Source organism: Scyliorhinus torazame, chromosome 10, assembly GCF_047496885.1.
Source record: "Scyliorhinus torazame isolate Kashiwa2021f chromosome 10, sScyTor2.1, whole genome shotgun sequence".
In the NCBI taxonomy this organism is placed as follows: domain Eukaryota; kingdom Metazoa; phylum Chordata; class Chondrichthyes; order Carcharhiniformes; family Scyliorhinidae; genus Scyliorhinus; species Scyliorhinus torazame.
This window is the reverse complement of record NC_092716.1, coordinates 153,653,105-153,675,066: the sequence shown is the minus strand read 5'-3', so window position 1 is coordinate 153,675,066 and position 21,962 is coordinate 153,653,105. Positions and strand designations below refer to the sequence as shown.

The following is a 21,962-nucleotide window of genomic DNA, read 5'->3' as shown; positions in this document are numbered from 1 at the left end:
GCGGTATACCCGGCGAAGTTGAGAATGATGCACAACTCAAGAGATTTCTATTCCGAAACGGGGCAGGCAGCGAAGGTATTCATGAAGGCCGAAGGACTGGGACTTAATTGGGAGATGGGACTGGGACTCGGACTTGGATTAAGGAATGGAGACTATGCTTATCCTTTATCTCTTTTTCTCTGTTTCTCGTTTTGTGTTTGATGGAGGGCTTGTGAGGTACCTTCAATAATGATGCTTAGAGATTAAACTCTAAAGAAGGCTTTATTAGGCTAATAACTATGCTACAGATTTGGACGAGAGCTGACTGCTATACAGACCATGAGGCAGGCCTTTATGTATGGCTCCCAGATGGGCGGAGCCAGAGGCAGAGTCCCCAGGGTTCCAAGCCTGGTCTTAAAGGGGACATCACCTTACATGATGATAAGGCAGTAACAGTTCATCACATTCACCCCCTGTTTAAAAAGGAGTCCGGCGGGGGTGAAGTGCCATCATAGGTCCATCCGTCTCGGCGGCCGGATCGTCCTCCTCGATCTCCTCAGTTCAGGCGGTGGTGCGGCGGGCACGGACGTCCCGGTTGAGGGCACATCCGGGAGCACAGCGGTCGGAGCTTCGGTCCGGGTCGGGGCTGAGGAACCAGGCAGGGCCGGGGGTAGTGGAGCCGGGGCAGAGGAACTAGGCAGGGCCGGGGGTAGCGGAGCCGGCGCCGGCGGGGTGTGTAAAGTGGGGGTGCACGGTAGGAGCTCACCAACGGGTGGTAGGGCCGGAAGGGGGTGTGTTGTAGGGGGCGACGGGTCCTGCAGGGGAGCGGCGCGGGAAGGGGCGTCTGTGGTGGAGGATCCAGCGGGCGCCAGATCCCGGAGGGAAACCGTATCTTGCCTGCCGTCGGAGTACTCCACATAGGCGTAACTGGGGTTGGCGTGGAGCAGTCGGACCTTTTCAACTAGGGGGTCCGTTTTATGGCTCCTCGCGTGCCTCCGGAGAAAAACAGGTCCCGGAGCCGTCAGCCAAGGTGGAAGCGAGACCCCGGAGGTCGACTTCCTGGGGAAGCGAAACAATCGGTCATGAGGGGTCTCATTTGTGGCCGTGCAGAGGAGTGACCTAATGGAGTGTAGGGCATTGGGTAGGACCTCCTGCCAGCGGGTGGTTGGGAGATTTCTCGACCGCAGGGCCAGAAGGACAGCCTTCCACACGGTCGCGTTCTCCCTCTCCACCTGCCCGTTTCCCCGTGGGTTATAGCTGGTCGTTCTGCTCGAGGCGATGCCTTTGCTGAGCAGATACTGACGCAGTTCATCGCTCATGAACGATGTACCCCGGTCGCTGTGGATATAAGCAGGGAAACCGAACAGGGTGAAGATGCTGTGCAGTGCCTTAATCACCGTGGCTGAGGTCATGTCGGTGCAGGGAATGGCGAATGGGAAACGGGAGAACTCATCGATCACAGTGAGGAAATAGGCATAACGGTTGGTGGACGGGAGGGGCCCCTTGAAGTCCACGCTCAGTCGCTCAAAGGGGCCCCTGAGGAAGTGGAAGAGCCGGCCGGCTGCTTCGAAGGCAGTATAGGGGCGGTCTTTTGGTCGGATGGGGAGCTGGTGGTAGGCAGATTTGAGGTCGACCGTGGAAAAGACTCGGTATTGGGCGATCTGATTTACCATTTCCACAATGCGAGGAAGGGGGTAAGCATCAAGCTGCGTGAATCGGTTTATGGTCTGGCTATAATCCACGACCATCCGTTTCTTCTCCCCGGACCGGACTACCACCACTTGCGCTCTCCAAGGGCTGTTGCTAGCCTCGATGACCCCCTCTCCCAGTAAACGCTGGACCTCTGACTTGATAAAAGCCATATCTTGGGCACTGTAGCGCCGGCTCCTGGTGGCGACGGGCTTACAGTCAGGAGTGAGGTTAGCGAATAGCGAGGGGGGTGCGACTTTCAGTGTCGCAAGGCAGCACACCGTAAGGGGGGGGCAAGGGTCCGCCGAACTTCAGTGTCAGGCTTCGGTGGCTGCACTGGAAATCCAGTCCGAGCAGCAGGGGGGCACAGAGGTGAGGGAGGATATGAAATTTGAAACGGGTGTATTTGGCACCCTGGATCGAGAGATCCGCAATACAGTACCCCGTGATTTGTACTGAGTGGGACCCAGATGCGAGGGCTATGGTTTGGGATGTGGGATGGGTGTGTAGGGAGCAGCGCCTTACCGTTTCAGGGTGGATAAAGCTCTCCGTGCTCCCGGAGTCGAAGAGGCATGCAGTGTCGTGCCCGTTGACCTGGACCTGCATCATGGAGTCCTGCAGGTGTTTTGGCCGAGTTTGATCGAGGGTGATCGCACCCAGCCGTGGGTAGTCGGAGTCGTAAAATGGCCTCTGCCGTTGGTCGCACGTGTCGGGTCGAGAAGATGGCCGCTCCCATGATTCGCACGAGGCTGATGACGCGTCAGAAGAGGACGTGTCGGGTCGGTGCGCAGCAGCATTGCGAGGCCTTTGTTCTTTGTTTTTCTGGCCCCTGGGTCTGGCCAGGCAGACCCTCGCAAAGTGCCCTTTCTTCCCGCAGTCGCTGCAGATCGCGGAGCGGGCTGGGCAGCGTGGGCGTGGGTGCTGGCCCTGCCCGCAGAAGTAGCAAGGTGTGCCCCCATGGTGAGCGGGTCGCCGCGTGGCGCAGGCCTGTAATACGGGCGAGTCTGAGGAAGTCCGGGGGGGGCTGGCGGAGTCCGCGGGGTACGTACCCAAGTTATGTCGGGCCACCTCCAGCGAGGAGGCGAGCGTTAGCGTCTCCTGGAGGTCTTTTGCCCCATTTTCGAGCAGTCGCTGCCGGATGTAGGTCGAGCGGATGCCGGACACGAAAGAATCTCTGATGTGCAGGTTCATATGGACTTCCCCTGTCACATCCTGATCGTCACAGTCCCTGGCCAGCGCGGTGAGTTTCTCAACAAACTCATCGAGCGATTCCCCCGAGCGCTGCCGGCAGGTAGAGAGCAGATGCCGGGCATGCACCTCATTGACGGGTTTGACAAACCGCTTGCGGAGCAACTCAATCGCTTCCTCATAACTCGTCGCCTTTTCGAGCGTGGCGGAGATTCTGTGACTCACCCGGGCGTGGAGTAGACGCAGCTTGCGTGGCCCCAGGATGGGAGTCTCTGCGGAGTCCAGGTAGGCCTTGAAGCACCGCAGCCAGTATTTAAAAATTTCCTTTGCCTCCGGCGTTCGTGCTTCCAGATTGAGCTTCTCTGGTTTTAGGCCTGCCTCCATCCTGAATCTAGTTTAGCCTAATAAATTGAGGTACCCTCAATAATGATGCTTAGAGATTAAACTGTAAAGAAGGCTTTATTAGGCTAATAACTATGCTACAGATTTGAACGAGAGCTGACTGCTATACAGACCATGAGGCAGGCCTTTATGTATGGCTCCCAGATGGGCGGAGCCAGAGGCGGAGTCCCCAGGGTTCCAAGCCTGGTCTTAAAGGGGACATCACCTTACATGATGATAAGGCAGTAACCGTTCATCACATTGTATGATTTTTTTTGTGTTTTTTTTGAATGGGTGAGTGTAGCTTACCTTTGTTTGTAGTTGTTTACAACTGTATTGGGCTTTGGGTCTCTGTCTTTCTTCTGGGGCTGTAGTTTTACACTATTGTTTTGGGGCCGGGTTACTGAGGAGGGGAATGGGGTGGGGGGGGGGGGTGCGGAGGTGGCAGGGACCTCCACACTAGCAAGCAAAGGTTGGCTGGTGAACGGGAGTGCGATGGGCTGAGAGGCCGTGGGCGTTGGAACCTGATTGCACAGATTTTGACGGGGCTGGGAAGTGTGAAATGTGGGTGATGTGTTTGGCAGGTCGGTTCGGTGTGGACTGCACTTGATGCAGCGATGCGAGTAACAGACCTCTAACACTGTAGAAGATTCAACACGGTTTTATTGAACAATAGAACTAACATACATATTTAACTGTGGGTCGACACTATACTGAACTGACTGGAGACCTTGTACTAGCCTGACCAGAGCATGGTGTTTGCACTGTGCGAGCTTGTGGACTCTGACTGTCTCAGTGGCTGGGTCAAGGGAGAGCGGGAAACCTAGTGCCCTTTGGCTTTATAGTGGTAGTGTCCTGTCTGGTGATTGGCTGCACTGTGCTGTGTGCTTACTGGTCATCCTGTGTGTCAATCACTGCCTGTCTGCATCTCATTATATACATGAGTGGATATTATGACATCTCCTCCCCGTTTAAAAAAAATAAATACTAAGGTGTGGATGCTTATAAATATATGTATATATATATGTACCTGACTATATACAGAAAGATGTCTAAACGAACGTATATACATAGGAAGGTGTCGATAGCGCAGATACATGGCAAACGAAACAATATTTACAGAGGTCCAATTGGTGAAATCACAAAAATGTACAAAAGCTCAGTCTATAGATTCAGTCTTTGTGGTGGGCGCCGAATTCTTGTTGATCGCCGCAGAGGCGGATTAGGAGCCGCCTGCGCTTGGAGAGGTGGGATCGCTGGCATCGCGGTGGGCGCGTGGATCGGCAGGATTGCTGGTAGATCGGTGGCCTTGTGGTAGGGTACATCCGGAGCAGGCATCGTAGGCGGCGGGGCACGCCGGTCAGGTAGTGGGCGTGGAACTCTTCGCAGTGCCCGTCTGTTGCGCCGTAGCAGGGAGCCATCAGCCATGCGGACAAGGAATGATCTTGGGGCCACTTGCCCTCAGGCAACTGTACGCGAACATGATCAGTTGGGGCCAGCTTGGGCAGATCCGTGGCATGGGCATCGTACGTGGCTTTCTGTTGGGCCCGTGCCTACTGCACTTTCTGAAGGACCGTGAGGTGGTCAAAGTCGGGAACGTGGATGCCTGGAACTGTGGTCCTCAGCGTGCGATACATGAGCATCTGCGCTGGAGACATCCCAGTGGACAGTGGGGTTGTCCTGTATGCCAGCATCGCCAGGTTGAAGTCGGAGCCTGAGTCTGCAGCTTTGCACAGCAACCGCTTTACAATGTGGACCCCTTTTTCGGCTTCCCGTTTGACTGCAGGTAGTGGGGATTAGCGGTAACGTGACGGAAGTTGTAGGACTGTGCGAAGTCAGACCATTCCTGGCTGTAAAAGCAAGGACCGTTGTCGCTCATTACCGTGAGCGGAATCCCATGCCTGGTGAACGTTTCTTTGCAGGCTTTGATTACCGACTTCGATGTGAGGTCGGACAGTTTCACTACTTCTGGGTAACTGGAGAAGTAGTCGACCAGGAGTTCGTAGTCACACCCCTTGGCGTGGAAAAGGTCTACACCTACTTTGGACTAGGGAGAGGTCACGATCTCGTGCTGTTGCAGCGTTTGTTTAGGTTGAGCTGGTTGAAACGTCTGACAGGTAGGGCAGTTGAGGACTGTGTCGGCAATGTCCTGGCTGTTGCCCGGCCAATAGACTGCCTCCCGAGTTCTGTATTGGCATTTCTCGACCCCAAGGTGACCCTCATGGAGTTGGCCCAGCACCATAGCCCGCATGCTCTGAGGAATTACATTTCTGTCGAGTTTCAGAAGGATTCCCTCCACCACCGTCAGGTCGTCTTTTACGTTATAGAACTGGGAACATTGTCCCTTCTGCCAGCCATTGGTGTGGTGCTGCTTCGCAAGTTGCAGCAGAGGATCCTTGGCCGTCTCCTCACAAATTTGGACCACCTGTTCGTCAGAGGGCGTTAGGTTGGTGGCACACAACTGCACTTGCGCTTCTATGTGGCAGATGAAGTGACTTTGTTCACACAGTGTGGTAATGGACCTGGACAGGGCACCTGCAACGATCAGCTCTTTACCTGGCATGTAGACCAGTTCGAAGTCGTAGCGGCGTAGCTTTAGAAGAATACACTGTAACCGAGGTGTCATGTCGTTTAAATCCTTCTGGATTATATGGACTAGAGGCCTGTGGTCCATCTCTACCGTGAATTTCGGCAGGCCATAAACATAGTCGTGGAACTTGACTATCCCTGTTAGGAGGCCCAGACACTCCTTCTCAACCTGAGCGTACCATTGCTCAGTTGGCGTCATGGCCCTGGAGGCATATGCCACTGGAGCCCAGGACGCGGAGTCATCCCGCTGAAGGAGCACCGCCCCAATGCCGTCCTGGTTTGCATCAGTTGATATCTTGGTTTCCTTGGTTGGGTTGAAGAACACTAGAACCGGGGCTGTGGTGAGTTTTGCTTTCAGCTCACGCCATTCCTCTTCATGCGTGGGCAGCCACTGGAATTCCGTCGACTTTTTGACGAGATGGCGGAGGGCCGTGGTGTGGGATGCCATATTGGGAATGAATTTCCCGTGGAAGTTGACCATTCTGAGAAAGAGGAGAACCGCCTTTTGTCCTCCGGGATCTTCATGGCGTTGATCGCCGAGACCTTGTCAGCCTCTGGCCGCATGCCCTGCTGCGAGATGTGGTGTTCATGAATTCTCTGGAATACCTGCTTGAGGCGAGTGATGTGTTCCTGGGGCATTGTGGACCAGATAATGACATTGTCAACGTACACTCGTACCCCCTCGATGCCCTCCATCATCTGCTCCATGATGCGATGAAATACTTCGGAGGCAGATATGATGCCAAAAGGCTATCCGGTTGTAGCAGTGGCGACCGAACGGGGTGTTGAACGTGCACAGCTTGCGACTGGACATGTCCAGTTGTATTTGCCAAAAACCCTTGGAGGCGTCGAGCTTAGTAAAGAATCTGGCATGAGCCATCTCACTGGTCAACTCTTCACGTTTTGGTATCGGGTAATGCTCCCGCATGATGTTGCGGTTTAAATCCTTAGGGTCAATGCAAATGCGAAGCTCCCTGACGGCTTCTTTACGCAGACCACGGAGCTGACCCAGTCTGTGGGCTCTGTAACCTTTGATATGATGCCCTGGTCTTGGAGGTCCTGTAATTGCCTCTTCAGACGATCCTTGAGGGGTGCCGGCACCCGGCGTGGTGCATGAATTACAGGGGTGGCGTTCGGCTTGAGCAGGATTTTGTATCGGTACGGGAGTGTGCCCATTCCGTCGAACACGCTGTGGTGCTGCATGATGATGTCATCTATGCCGGCTTGCAAGTTTCCATCAGGCGAGGCCGTCGCCGGTGATGATGATGTGGTGTGGACGCGTCGAACAAGGTTCAGGAGTTTGCAGGCACGAGCACCGAGCAGAGATGCTCTGTCAGGCCTGACGATTTCAAACCGCAGCGTCGCCTTGCTCGCCTTATTGGGTACCCCCAGTTGACATGAGCCACTGGCAGCTATGGCGTTGCCATTGTAGTCAAGGAGCTGGCAGGCCGGTGAAAGAATGCTTGGTTTGGCGCTGACGTCATGCGCAGTGCGGTCGGTCGACGTATGCACCTGCGCAGTTGGGCTCGTCGTCCACTTGGTCGTGGCGTGCATGCGCAGGGACCCGGGAAAAGTGGGCGAAACGGCCACTCTCCTCGATGCTCAGGCCCTGCATCTGTGCAATGGCCTGCACCCGTTCCGCCTCGTGGGAGGCCAGCTTTGCAGTTTCTGCCGCCCTGATGTGGGAGTAACGATTCTTGGCATGCTCATGGACAACACACGTCTCGATAGCGAAAGCGAGGGTCAACTGTTTGACTTTCAGGAGCTGCTGCCGAAGGGAGTCGGAGTGGACCCCGAAAACAATCTGATCCCGGATCATGGAATCAGCCGTTGAGTCATAGTTACATGACTGCGCGAGGATGCGGAGATGGGTGACGAAGGACTGAAAAGGTTCATCCTTACCCTGAAGCCTCTGCTGGAAAACGTACCGTTCAAAGCTCTCATTCACCTCAATGTCGCAGTGGCTGTCAAATGTCAGCAGGGCTGTAAGGGAGTTGTAGATATGGATGGCATCTTCCCCCGCGGTGGAGAGAAATAGCGCGATCTTCCTGGCATCCGACATTGCTTCGGGATCGGAGGCCTCGATGTACCAGAGGAACTTTTGCTTGAAGAGCTTCCAATTTGCGCCGAGGTTGCCGGAGATGCGGAGCTGCGGAGGAGGCTAGATGTTTTCCATTTCGCTGGATGACTGCTTGCTGGTCAATCACTCGAGGTAGGTCTGTCAATTTTCAGTATCACTCCGTGGTACCATGATGTGTTAGGCAGGTTGGTTCGGTGTGGACTGCACTCGATGCAGGGAAGCTAGAAACAGACGTCTAACACTGTAGAAGATCCAACACGGTTTTATTGAACGATAGAACTAACACACATATTTAACTGTGGGTCGACACTATAGTGAACTGACTGGAGACCTAGTACTAGCCTGACCAGACTTACTGGCTACCGCATGGTGTTTGCACTGTGCTAGCTCGTGGACTCTGACTGTCTCAGTGGCTGGGTCCCGAGAGAGCGGGAAACCTAGTGGCCTCTGGCTTTATAGTGGTGGTGTCCTGTCTGGTGATTGGCTGCCCTGTGCTGTGTGCTTACTGGTCATCCTGTGTGTCAATCACTGCCTGTCTGCACTTCATTATATACATGCGTGGAGATGATGACAGTGGGAGGTGGGATCGATACTGGGAGAGGTGTATGCAAGAAGAAGTTGATGGATGGGGATTCTGGGAGGGAGGGGGGTGGGTTTACGGTAACAAAAGGATGGGCAGGGTCAGGTCAGAGGGGCAGGATCCAGGGTTATGATGATAGTGGATAGGAGGAACAAAGAACAAAGAAATGTACAGCACAGGAACAGGCCCTTCGGCCCTCCAAGCCCGTGCCGACCATGCTGCCCGACTAAACTACAATCTTCAACACTTCCTGGGTCCGTATCCCTCTATTCATAATAAAGACAAATTCCTCGAGGTTCGATTTAAGGACATTTATTTACACAAATATACTTGTGGAGAGAGAGTGTTTCAGCTGCAAAGCCAAGGCACTGCACTCTGAATTATGCAGTCAAAAAACATTATATTTATAGGTTGAAATAAACAACTTTGAAGAGATAAGGCTTGGGAACATACGCAAGAGGAAATATGAATGTTTTGCCTTTGGTTTAAAAACAATTCGAGTACGCATTTCGTTGTCCTTCGGAAGAACAAAGAACAAAGAACAAAGAAATGTACAGCACAGGAACAGGCCCTTTGGCCCTCCAAGCCCGTGCCGACCATGCTGCCCGACTAAACTACAATCTTCTACACTTCCTGGGTCCGTATCCCTCTATTCCCATCCTATTCATGTATTTGTCAAGATGCCCCTTAAATGTCACTATCGTTCCTGCTTCCACCACCTCCTCCGGTAGCGAGTTCCAGGCACCCACTACCCTCTGCGTAAAAAACTTGCCTCGTACATCTACTCTAAACCTTGCCCCTCTCACCTTAAACCTATGCCCCCTAGTAATTGACCCCTTTACCCTGGGGAAAATCATCTGACTATCCACTCTGTCTATGCCCCTCATAATTTTGTATACCTCTATCAGGTCTCCCCTCAACCTCCTTCGTTCCAGTGCGAACAAACCGAGTTTATTCAACCGCTCCTCATAGCTAATGCCCTCCATACCAGGCAACATTCTGGTAAATCTCTTCTGCACCCTCTCTAAAGCCTCCACATCCTTCTGGTAGTGTGGCGACCAGAATTGAACACTATACTCCAAGTGTGGCCTAACTAAGGTTCTATACAGCTGCAACATGACTTGCCAATTCTTATACTCAATGCCCCGGCCAATGAAGGCAAGCATGCCGTATGCCTTCTTGACTATCTTCTCCACCTGTGTTGCCCCTTTCAATGACCTGTGGACCTGTACTCCTAGATCTCTTTGACTTTCAATACTCTTGAGGGTTCTACCATTCACTGTATATTCCCTACCTGCATTAGACCTTCCAAAATGCATTACCTCACATTTGTCCGGATTAAACTCCATCTGCCATCTCTCCGCCCAAGTCTCCAAACAATCTAAATCCTGCTGTATCCTCCGACAGTCCACATCGCTATCCGCAATTCCACCAACCTTTGTGTCGTCTGCAAACTTACTAATCAGACCAGTTACATTTTCCTCCAAATCATTTATATATGCTACAAAGAGCAAAGGTCCCAGCACTGATCCCTGTGGAACACCACTGGTCACAGCCCTCCAATGAGAAAAGCATCCTTCCATTGCTACTCTCTGCCTTCTATGGCCTAGCCAGTTCTGTATCCACCTTGCCAGCTCACCCCTGATCCCGTGTGACTTCACCTTTTGTACTAATCTACCATGAGAACCCTTGTCAAAGGCCTTACTGAAGTCCATATAGACAACATCCACTGCCCTACCTGCATCAATCATCTTAGTGACCTCCTCGAAAAACTCTATCAAGTTAGTGAGACACGACCTCCCCTTCACAAAACCGTGCTGCCTCTCACTAATACGTCCATTTGCTTCCAAATGGGAGTAGATCCTGTCTCGAAGAATTCTCTCCAGTAATTTCCCTACCACTGAAGTAAGGCTCACCGGCCTGTAGTTCCCGGGATTATCCTTGCTACCCTTCTTAAACAGAGGAACAACATTGGCTATTCTCCAGTCCTCCGGGACATCCCCTGAAGACAGCGAGGGTCCAAAGATTTCTGTCAAGGCCTCAGCAATTTCCTCTCCAGCCTCCTTCAGTATTCTGGGGTAGATCCCATCAGGCCCTGGGGACTTATCTACCTTAATATTTTTTAAGACACCCAACACCTCGTTTTTTGGGATCTCAATGTGACCCAGGCTATCTACACACCCTTCTCCAGACTCAACATCTACCAATTCCTTCTCTTTGGTGAATACTGATGCAAAGTATTCATTTAGTACCTCGCCCATTTCCTCTGGCTCCACACATAGATTCCCTTGCCTATCCTTCAGTGGGCCAACCCTCTCCCTGGCTACCCTCTTGCTTTTTATGTACGTGTAAAAAGCCTTGGGATTTTCCTTAACCCTATTTGCCAATGAACTTTCGTGACCCCTTCTAGCCCTCCTGACTCCTTGCTTAAGTTCCTTCCTACTTTCCTTATATTCCATGCAGGCTTTGTCTGTTCCCAGCCTTTTAGCCCTGACAAATGCCTCCTTTTTCTTTTTGACGAGGCCTACAATATCTCTCGTCATCCAAGGTTCCCGAAAATTGCCGTATTTATCCTTCTTCCTCACAGGAACATGCCGGTCCTGAATTCCTTTCAACTGCCACTTGAAAGCCTCCCACATGTCAGATGTTGATTTGCCCTCAAACATCCGCCCCCAATCTATGTTCTTCAGTTCCCGCCTAATATTGTTATAATTAGCCTTCCCCCAATTTAGCACATTCATCCTAGGACCACTCTTATCCTTGTCCACCAGTACTTTAAAACTTACTGAATTGTGGTCACTGTTACTGAAATGCTCCCCTACTGAAACATCTACCACCTGGCCGGGCTCATTCCCCAATACCAGGTCCAGTACTGCCTCTTCCCTAGTTGGACTGTCTACATATTGTTTTAAGAAGCACTCCTGGATGCTCCTTACAAACTCCGCCCCGTCTAAGCCCCTGGCATTAAGTGAGTCCCAGTCAATATTGGGGAAGTTGAAGTCTCCCATCACCACAACCCTGTTGTTTTTACTCTTTTCCAAAATCTGTCTACCTATCTGCTCCTCCATCTCCCGCTGGCTGTTGGGAGGCCTGTAGTAAACCCCCAACATTGTGACAGCACCCTTCTTATTCCTGATCTCTACCCATATAGCCTCACTGCCCTCTGAGGTGTCCTCTCGCAGTACAGCTGTGATATTCTCCCGAACCAGTAGCGCAACTCCGCCTCCCCTTTTACATCCCCCTCTATCCCGCCTGAAACATCTAAATCCTGGAACGTTTAGCTGCCAATCCTGCCCTTCCCTCAACCAGGTCTCTGTAATGGCAACAACATCATAGTTCCAAGTACTAATCCAAGCTCTAAGTTCATCTGCCTTACCCGTAATACTTCTTGCATTAAAACATACGCACTTCAGGCCACCAGACCCGCTGTGTTCAGCAACTTCTCCCTGTCTGCTCTGTCTCAGAGCCACACTGTCCCTATTCCCTAGTTCTCCCTCAATGCTCTCACCTTCTGACCTATTGCTCCCGTGCCCACCCCCCTGCCATACTAGTTTAAACCCTCCCGTGTGACACTAGCAAACCTCGCGGCCAGGATATTTATGCCTCTCCGGTTTAGATGCAACCCGTTGGAACGGGGTTCGACGGGGGGAGGGGGGCGGGCGGGGGGGGGGGGGGGGGGAGACCCTGGTCATAATAGTGTAACGTAAGTGGGTTAGGGGTCCTGGTGAAGAGATTGAGAGTTTTCAAGCATTTGAAGAGCTTAAAGGCCGCTGTGGTGATGTTACAGGAGACTCATTTGAGGGTGAAGGATCAAGTGAGGCTCAGGGAGGGTTGGGTGAGTCAGGTGTTTCATTCTGGGTTTAATAGTTGGGCTTGGGGGGGTAGCGGTATTTGTGGGCAAGAGGGTGAGGTTTCAGATGGAGAAGATGGTGGATGATCAGTGTGGGGAGAAGGCAGGATGTATGCTGGCCGATCAGCTCTGGAGGAAGGCCACAGTGAGGGTGATAATTTGGGTACGGAAAAAGGAGGGAAAGTTGGTGTGGCTCCGGAGCAGAATAATAAAGTGTGGTAGGCTATTTTAGGGGTATTGTGGTACCTAGGTGGGATGTACCTTATACAGTAGTATGATTGGTAGAACCTGCCTGCCGGTACCACCCAGCAGGCGGAGCATAAGAGTCTGTGTTTCACCCACAGCAGTCATTCTGTACCGGAGCTGCTGGGGTAACTACTTGTTCATTAAAGCCTTCAATTGGACCACAATCTCGCTTCAGTAGTGCTTGATCGTGCATCAATTTAATGAACAAAAATTGAAGAATAGCTGCTCTCCGCATCAAGCCAGAGTGTCTACAAATCAACCCCACGCGGCAAATGCAGCAACAACTTTTAAACATTGGCTGGCATGTTTCAACGGGTACATCAGGACGGCCCCGACTACCCCCATGGAGGAACAGAAACTGAAAGTCCTCCACTTAAGGGTGAGCCCTGAAATCTACACGCTTATCGAAGACGCGGACGGTTTCGAGGACGCAATGACTTTGTTAAAAGAGCACTACGTCCGCACTGTGAATCAGGTATATGCTCGGCATCTTTTAGATACCAGATAGCAGATCCCAGGACAATCACTGGACGATTTTGACCGCGCATTGTTAATGTTAGGTAGAGACTGCAACTGTCCACAAGTCTCAGCCAATGACCACACCGAGCTCTTAATACGGGATGCTTTTGTTGCGGCCATGCTGTCCTCTAATATCCGCCAGCGACTGCTGGAAAACGACATGCTAGAGCTTAAAGAGGGACGGAAACTTGCGCACTCCCTAGATGTAGCCTCCCGCAACGCCCAGGCCTACGTTCCCGACCGCGCGGTACCCGCATGGACAGGGTGGACCCCACCCGTGACCGATTCCGAAGCCCTAAATTCCCCACAAGCTTGTGCAGAGCGGCAGCCAGGAAACCCCAGGGGGGGGGGGGGGGGGGGTGCGATGCTATTTTTGCGGGCAAAACAAACACCCCCGGCAACGCTGCCCAGCCCAATCCGTAATCTGCAAGGGCTGCGGGAAGAAGGGGCACCCCGTGGCAGTATGCCAGGCCCGGTCGGTCGCCACTGTCTCCACAGTCAAACCGGGCCCAGTGCCATTCCTCGCCTCACAGGCCTTGTGTGATTCATGGGGGCAGCCACCTTGGATGACGTCTCAGGATCCCGACTCGGCTGGCCATGTATCGCCTGATGAGATCTCCCAGCCGGCCATGTGCAATTCATGGGGGCAGTCATCTTGGGTGACGTCTCAGGACCCCGACTCGGGAGGCCATGAATCGCCCGACGAAACCTCTCAGCTTCTGCCACAACTTGCCTCAGTGACACTGGACCAGTCTTGGCCCCGAACGCTTTCAACCACTACGACGTCGGTACTCATCAACGGGCACAAGACATCCTGTTTGATCGACTCTGGGAGCACGGAGAGCTTCATCCATCCCAAAACAGTAAGACGCTGCTCCCTCGCTGTACACCCGATTAAACAAAAGATCTCACTGGCCTCCGGGTCCCACTGATGCGGGGGTACTGCATAGCCAACCTCATGGTCCAGGGCATGGAGTTCAATAACTTCCAACTGTGGTGAATGTATAGTACTAGTAATTCACCAGTGTATTAGTATCATGTTCTGCCACTGTGTTACAGCTATGTTATGTTGTTGACCTTGTGGGCTCCACCTATGGGCCATTGTGTGGCTTCACCCACAGGGGGATATTTTGGGGCATGTACGGGCTCCGCCCATGGCTCCTCCCCTTGAAAGGAAGTATAAAGAGCAGTTGACCTGTAGGCGGTTCACAGTATTGTACCAGTCGCAGGCAGGCACTGTTCTAAGCTGATTAAAACCACGGTTTACTTCTACTCGTGTCTTTGAGTGAATTGATGGTCGCATCACCGACTCTACGTCCTCCCCCATCTCTGCGCTGCCTCACTCCTGGGATTGGACTTCCAGTGTAACCTGCAAAGTTTAACTTTCAAATTCGGCGGCCCCATACCCCCCCCCCCCCCTCACTGTCTGTGGCCTCGCGACCCTCAAGATCGACCCGCCTTCCCTGTTTGCAAACCTTACCCCCGATTGCAAACCAGTCGCCACCAGGAGCAGACGGTACAGTGCCCAGGACCGGACCTTCATTAGGTCGGATGTCCAAGGGTTACTAAAGGAAGGCATTATTGAGGCCAGCAACTGCCCCTGGAGGGCTCAAGTGGTGGTTGTAAAGACCGGGGAGAAACATAGGATGGTCATAGACTACAGTCAGGTCAGACCATCAACAGGTATACGCAGCTCGACAAGTACCCTCTCCCCCGCATATCTGAAATGGTCAACCAGATAGCGCAATACAAGGTTTTCTCCACAGTAGACCTTAAAGCAGCCTACCACCAGCTCCCCATTCACCTGGACGACCGCAAGTACACTGCATTCGAAGCAGATGGGTGGCTCTACCACTTTCTAAGGGTTCCCTTTGGTGTCACAAATGGGGTCTCAGTCTTCCAATGGGAGATGGACCGAATGGTTGACCGGTACGGTATTCGGGCCACGTTCCCGTACCTCGACAATGTCACCATCTGCAGCCACGACCAGCAGGACCCCGACACCAACCTCCGCAAATTCCTCCAACCCGCAAAAATCCTTAACTTAACCTATAACAAGGACAAAAGCGTGTTTAGCACCGATCGCCTAGCCATCCTCGGCTACGTAGTGCATGATGGAGTCATAGGCCCAGATCCCGAACGCATGCGCCCCCTCATGGAGTTTCCCCTCCCCCACTGCCCCAAGGCCCTGAAACGCTGCCTGGGCTTCTTTTCTTATTACACCCAGTGGGTCCCCAATTATGCAGACAAGGCCCACAGACTAATCCAGTCTATGGTTTTTCCCCTATCGGCAGAGGCCTGCCAGGCTTTCAGTCGCATCAAAGCAGACATCGTCAGGGCGACGATGCACACAATCGATGAGTCCCTCCCCTTCCAGGTCGAGAGCGACGCATCAGACATAGCTCTGGCCGCCACCCTCAATCTGGCGGGCAGACCCGTGGCCTTCTTTTCACGTACCCTCCATGCTTCAGAAATCCGACATTCCTCTGTCGAGAAGGAGGCCCAAGCCATCGTCGAAGCTGTGTGGCATTGGAGGTATTACCTGGCCGTCAGGAGATTCACTCTCCTCACTGACCAACGGTCGGTAGCCTTCATGTTTGACAATGCACAGCGGGGCAAAATTAAGAATGATAAGATCTTACGGTGGAGGATCGAGCTCTCACCTATAATTACGAGATCTTGTATCTTCCCGGGAAGCTCAACGAGCCTCCTGATGCCCTGTTCCGCGGTACTTGTGCCAGTGTACAAGTAGACCAACTCCGAGCCCTCGACGACAACCTCTGCCACCCGGGGGTCACCCGGTTCTTCCACTTTGTTAAAACCCTCAATCTGCCCTACTCCATCGAGGCGGTCAGGGCCGTAACCAGAAACTGCCAAATCTGCGCGGAGTGCCGCACTTCTACAGGCCAGAGAAAGCGCACCTGGTGAAGGCTTCCCGCCCCTTTGAATGCCTCAGCGTGGATTTCAAAGGGCTCCTTCCCTCCACTGACCGCAACATGTATTTCTTAAACATGATTGATGAGTACTCCCGGTTCCCTTTCACCATCTCCTGTCCCGACATGACGGCTGCCACCATCATTAAAGCCCTCCACAGCATCTTTACCTTGTTCGGTTTCCCCGCCTACATCCATAGCGATAGGGGGTCCTCCTTCATGAGTGACGAACTGCATCAATTCCTGCTCAGCAAGGTCATTACCTCCAGCAGGACGACCAGTTACAACCCCCAGGGAAATGGGCAGGTAGAGAGGGAGAACAGGACGGTCTGGATTGCCATCCTACTGGTCCTACGGTCCAAGAATGTCCCAGTGTCCCGATGGCAGGAGGTCCTCCCCGATGCACTTCACTCCATCCGATCACTACTGTGCACTACTACCAACGAAACACCTCATGAACGTCTCCTTGCCTTCCCTAGGAAGTCCTCCTCGGGGAACTCGCTCCCATCATGGCTGTCAGCCCCCGGACCCATCCTACTCTGCAAACATGTACGGGCTCACAAGTCGGACCCACTGGTTGAGAGGGTACATCTCCTCCATGCTAACCCCCAGTACGCCTATGTGGCGCACCCCGACGGCCGACAAGACATGGTCTCCCTCCGGGATCTGGCCCCCGCTGGATCCCCCCCCTCACCCCCCCCCCACCACCAACCCTAACCATTTTTTCACCGACGCACCCCACTGCAAGCCCCTTCCCAGGAGGATCCATCCTCCCACTGCCCCCATCCGGATGTGATGAAGCTGAAGACGACACGCTCCCAGAGCCACGGATGCCCGAGCCGATGCCAGCATCACCGCCGGGATCGCAGAGGACAACCAGTGCCCCCGACCGGCTGATAGTTTCATTGTAAAATGAACTTGTAAATAAATATGTGTATTGCATGTAAAGGCACCGAAGGGTACCGCTATAATCTCTACCACTGTAAAAGCTAGGCCACCACCCCTACCGGACTCTTTTTAAACAGGGGGTGAATGTGGTAGGCTATATCAGGAGTATTGCGATACCTCGGTGGGATGTACCTTATACTGTTGTATGATTGGTAGAACCTGCCTGCTGGTTCTGCCCAGCAGGCGGAGCATAAGAGTCTGTGTTTCACCCACAGCAGGCATTCTGTACCGGAGCTGCTGGGGTAACTACTTGTTCATTAAAGCCTTCAACTGGACTACAATCTCGCTTCAGTACTGATTGATCGTGCATCATAAAGTATTTGAGAAATTTTATAGGGACCTTTATAGGTCAGAGGCGCCGGAGGGGGAGCGGGGGACAAGGATGATCTGGCGTATCCGAGGCTGGGTGAGGAGGATAGAACAGGGCTGGTGGGGGAGCAGGAGGTGAAGGAGGCGATCGGGAGGATGCAGGCAGGAAAGGCAGCGGGGTCCAATGGGTTCCCGGTTGAATTTTCGAAGAAATTTAAGGACAGGTTGGTGCCCTTGATGGTGGGAATGTTTGAGGATGCAATAGGTAGAGGTGTCTTGCCACAAACGATGGAGCAGGCTTCCATTCACATTGTTGTTAAAGAAGGACAAGGAACCAGTGGAGTGTGGGTCACACATGCCCATATCTCTGCTAAATGTAGATGCCAAGATACTACCAAAGGTGCTGGCATCAAGGCTGCAACGGTGTCTCCCAGAGGTGACTGGGGAGGACCAGACAGGATTGGTGAAGGGAAGACAGTTGTTCTCGAATGTGAGGAGGTTGGTGAATGTGGTCCTTTCTCCAGCAGAGGGAGGGGAGACGGAGGTGGTGGACTCGGAGAAGGTGTTTGATTGGGTAGAGTGGGGTTATTTGATGGCGGTAGTGGAGAAAGTTGGGATTGGGTCGAAGTTTGTGGCATGGGTGCGGCTGCTGTATAAGGACCCAATGCCGACTGTGCGCACTAACAGCACGAATTCAGGGTATTTCACACTGCACCAGGGTACGAGGCAGACATGTCCCAGGTTCCCCTTCTGTTTGCATTGGCTGGAGAGCCCTTGGCCATTGCACTGTGGAGCTCGGGGTTATGGAAGGGGAGAGTGAGGGAGGGTGTCCCTATATGCCGATGATCTGCTGTTATATATTTCGGAATTGAGAACATCGGTGGGGAATATAATGGAGCTCTTCCAGAGATTCGGGATGTGCTCGGTGTATAAATTGAATTTCGGGAAAGGTGAGTATTTTACGGTCTCCCTGCCAGGAGTGGGAGCAATGGTTAGGAGGCTGCCATTACCCTTGGCGGCAACTCACTTTAGGTATTTCGGGGTGCAGGTGACCCGGGATTGGGCAGGGCTTCGGAAGTTTAATTTCACTAGCTTGGTGCGGAGGGTGATAGCTGATTTGCTGAGGTGGGAAAATCTCCCTTTGTCATTGGCGGGCCAGTTGCAGGCAGTTAAAATGAATGTTTTGCCGTGATTCCTGTTTTTATTCCAATGTCTGCTGGTCTTTTGCATAAATCCTTCTTCAGGGGGGTGGACAAGCTGATCTCCTCATTCATTTGGAGGGGGGGGGAGGGAGGGAAGGTGGCCAGGATTATGAGGGTGGTATTGTAGAGGGCACGGCAGGTGGGGAACAGATGGAGGCGGGCTCTTGTAGGGGATTGGGATTTCAGGTGCTGGCAACACCACCGGTCCTGATGACCCCAGGAACGTATTCGATAAGTCCGGTGGAGGTGGCCACATTGAAGATTTGGAGGTAGTTTAGGCAACATTTTAAGCTGGGAGCCAGGTCAGGGGTAATCACGGGTTCGAACCGTGGAGCATGGATGCGAGGTTTTGGGGATGGGACGTGAGGGGGATTAAAGAAATGGAAGATATGTTCCTAGGGGGGCGATTTGCGAGTTTAGAGGATCTGGGAGAGAAGTACGGGTTGGCAGGACGAAAGAGTTCAGATAGATGTAGGTACGGGACTTTGTGAGGAAGGTTTTCCCGACCTTCCCAAAAACGCCGGCCTCCTAGTTGCTGGAGGCGGTGCTGTCAACGCTGGGGGTGAGGAGGGGGGTGGGGGTGGTGGAGAGGGGGGTCATATCGGCGATCTACGGAGGATCCTGGAAATGGAGAGGGTGTCTATGGAGGGGATTAAGGTTAAGTGGGAGGAAGAGGTTGGGGTGGGGGGGGGGGGGGGGGGTATTGCAAGAGGGGCTGTGGTGTAAGGTGCTGCAAAGGGTAAATGCCTCAACTTCGTGCACGAGGTTGGAGCTGATACATTTGAAGGTAGTGTACAGGACGCACCCCACAAAATCAAAGATGAGCCAGCTGTTTGAGGAGGTGGAGGACGTCTGTGAGCGATGTGGGAGGAGCCCCACAAAACATGTTCATATGATTTGGTCCTGCCCGAAGCTGGAAAGGATTTGGAGGACAATCTCGGGGGTCTTACATGTGGGTGTCGAGCCTGGTCCCCTAGAACACATATTTGGGGCGTCGGACTGGCCCGAACTGCAGGTGGGTCCTATTGGGGTGGAGGTCAGCTTCTCCGCCCTGTGCCTCGGTGTGGCGCAGGGACCTGCTGGAGTTTTTGACCCTGGAGAAGGTGAAGTTTGAGCTGAGGGGGGCGAAGGAGGGGTCTACAATTGTTGGGGTTTGTTCATCATGCACATTCGGGAGTTGATTACCGTTGGCTGCTGAGGGGGGCTGGGAGGTTTTTTGTTTGTTTACATAAAGTAAATATTGTGTGTAAATAAAACTTCATTTATTTTACTCGGTGTGGACTCCCTGTTCCTTATTAAAGGGTGACTACCTCCTCGAATAAAGGGCAGAATCCTGTGGAGGCGACAGGGGTCTTGGTTGCCAGTTGAACCCCATCCCGCCCCTGATAGCTGCTGGTCAATCAGAGGGTGAACAGCTCTTCTGTAATCAGCAAAGCCTTTGGGGAAGCGATGGTTGCCGACACCCACCTGAGGCCTTGGATTGAGGAGGGAGCCTGACGCAGGTAAGTGATGGTGGGAAGGGGTCGCAGGGTAGCGTGGCTTTCAGTGGCTCCTCTTTGCTGAATCAGGGTCCCTCAATTATGCACTGAGTGCCCTTGAATGAGAGACCTCTTCATGGCAGGTCCCTCTTCCGCCCTCCACTGGGTTAATACGGCAGCGAGATCAGACTGTTAAGTGGGTATTAATTGCCTAAGGGCCTCAATTGGCAGTGGCACAGCAGGAAGGGGTAGCCCACTAGGACTTACACTATGGATTTAATCAGGGTGGAGGCGAGAAGGTGGTCTCCACCCATCACTCTCCCGCCCTGTTAAAAACCTCTCCATCATCAAACCCACCTCAGGGGAGAGCACAAGATTCTGTCCAAACTGTCTAGGTAGCTTTCCCCCTCCCTGAGGTATGGAACGATAGAACCATAGAATTGCTACAGTGCAGAAGGGGGCCATTCGGCCCGTCATATCTGCATGGATGCTCTGAAAGAGTACCCTACCTAGGCCCACTCTCCCGGCCTATCCTTGCAACCGTGTAACTCCACCTAACCTGCACATCCCTGGACACTAAGATCACAGTCTTTGTAGATCGGTCTCAAGTTTGTCAACTCTGAGTCCAAGTTCCTCAAGCTGCACTCTCTCACTGCAGATACGGTGTTCACCATTGCCTATATGCTACAGCTGTGACACATCAACTGCCCTGCCAACTTTATTTTGTTTTATTTAACTAATCAAGTTTAGCAATATTACTCAAAACTTATCCGCAGTTATGTTATGCAGTTTAACCTGTTATGCTATAATTTTAACATAATTCTTAATATCGCCCCCGCATCAGTTTAAGTCCTGGCCACAGTTTTGTGAGAGAGAAAAACCTTGAAACCATGTCAAAAACAGCAGATGGGGTCAAGTCTTTAAACAACCACAGTGTATCCTCCTCCCTTTTATACGCAGCCCAGTCTCAAAGGTTCCTATCGGATTCCATCCCTTCCTTCCCTTACCCCTATTAAATTACGGACGCTGAAATTAAGCTTTCCATCTGGACCCCAGCACTCTCGAGAGAACAGAAGGCCTGATTTAACATCTCTCAACAATGCAAAACTGTTTAAAAAAAACATCACCGTACGTACCATTGTCAGCCTGGCAAAACTGAACAACAGAAAGGATGAAAAGCTGTACAACCAGAAAGTCTCGGATTAGCCTCATGATTGCTAACTGCTAATGGAAGACTGCAGCTAATAGACAGGCTGGGAAAATATTCTGGTTAATGGTACACCGAGATCGACAGAGGGCAGGTTGCAGCACAGAGAAAGGTCACATTGCGCAAGGGCAGAACCTTCTCTCTCCCTCTGTGCTCCACACCAGACAATGGACGACAGACTTCTGCTTGGCACTGAGCAGGTGAGGAGGGAGGCGAGCAAGAGTTTGCATTCACATAGCGCCCTTCATGACCCTGGATGCCTGAAGCACTTTTTGGCCAACGGAGCAAATGATACTGACTGTTGTCATGTAACCCAGCAGCTGGAATTATGCACAGCAAGCTCCCACAAGCGCCAATAAAATGATAGCCAGATAATGTGTATACTTCATGCCAAGTGAGGGAGAAATATTGACCAGGAGGACTCTGCTGCCATGGGACATTCATATTCAAGTTTGAGAGTAGTTGGAGATATGTGGCGCCGGGGCAGGATTCGCAGAGCTGTACGACAGCAAAACTGGCGTCACACCTGGAACAATTCAATAACCGTTAAGGGGCTAGCACCATTGTTGCTAACTTTTGGTTGGTTCAATTGGCTCTGTTTTATAACCTTTGCTCTCGAGTCGCCAGGTATCTTTATGATACCGCCACGAGGTCCAAGTTCAAGTAATGATCAATAACTCAACACACCAATTAGGAAGATTCAAATCAAACACATTTATTATACACAGTAATCGCTACTCATGCACAAATTCTACGTCTAAGCTACTTCTACAATTAACAGGCC

General features: G+C 52.4%; 1 protein-coding gene across 1 annotated transcript in view; it reads right to left on the bottom strand.

Moving 5' to 3' along the window:
* Nucleotides 1-21,241, bottom strand: part of f2 (coagulation factor II (thrombin)) — a 160,523-nt gene extending 139,282 nt beyond the window's left edge. The window contains exon 1 of the mRNA XM_072518841.1: nt 21,108-21,241. Within this exon, the coding sequence (XP_072374942.1) occupies nt 21,108-21,183 (76 nt within the window). The 5' untranslated portion in view covers nt 21,184-21,241. The remainder of the gene's footprint in view (nt 1-21,107) is intronic.
* Nucleotides 21,242-21,962: the final 721 nt, after the last annotated feature.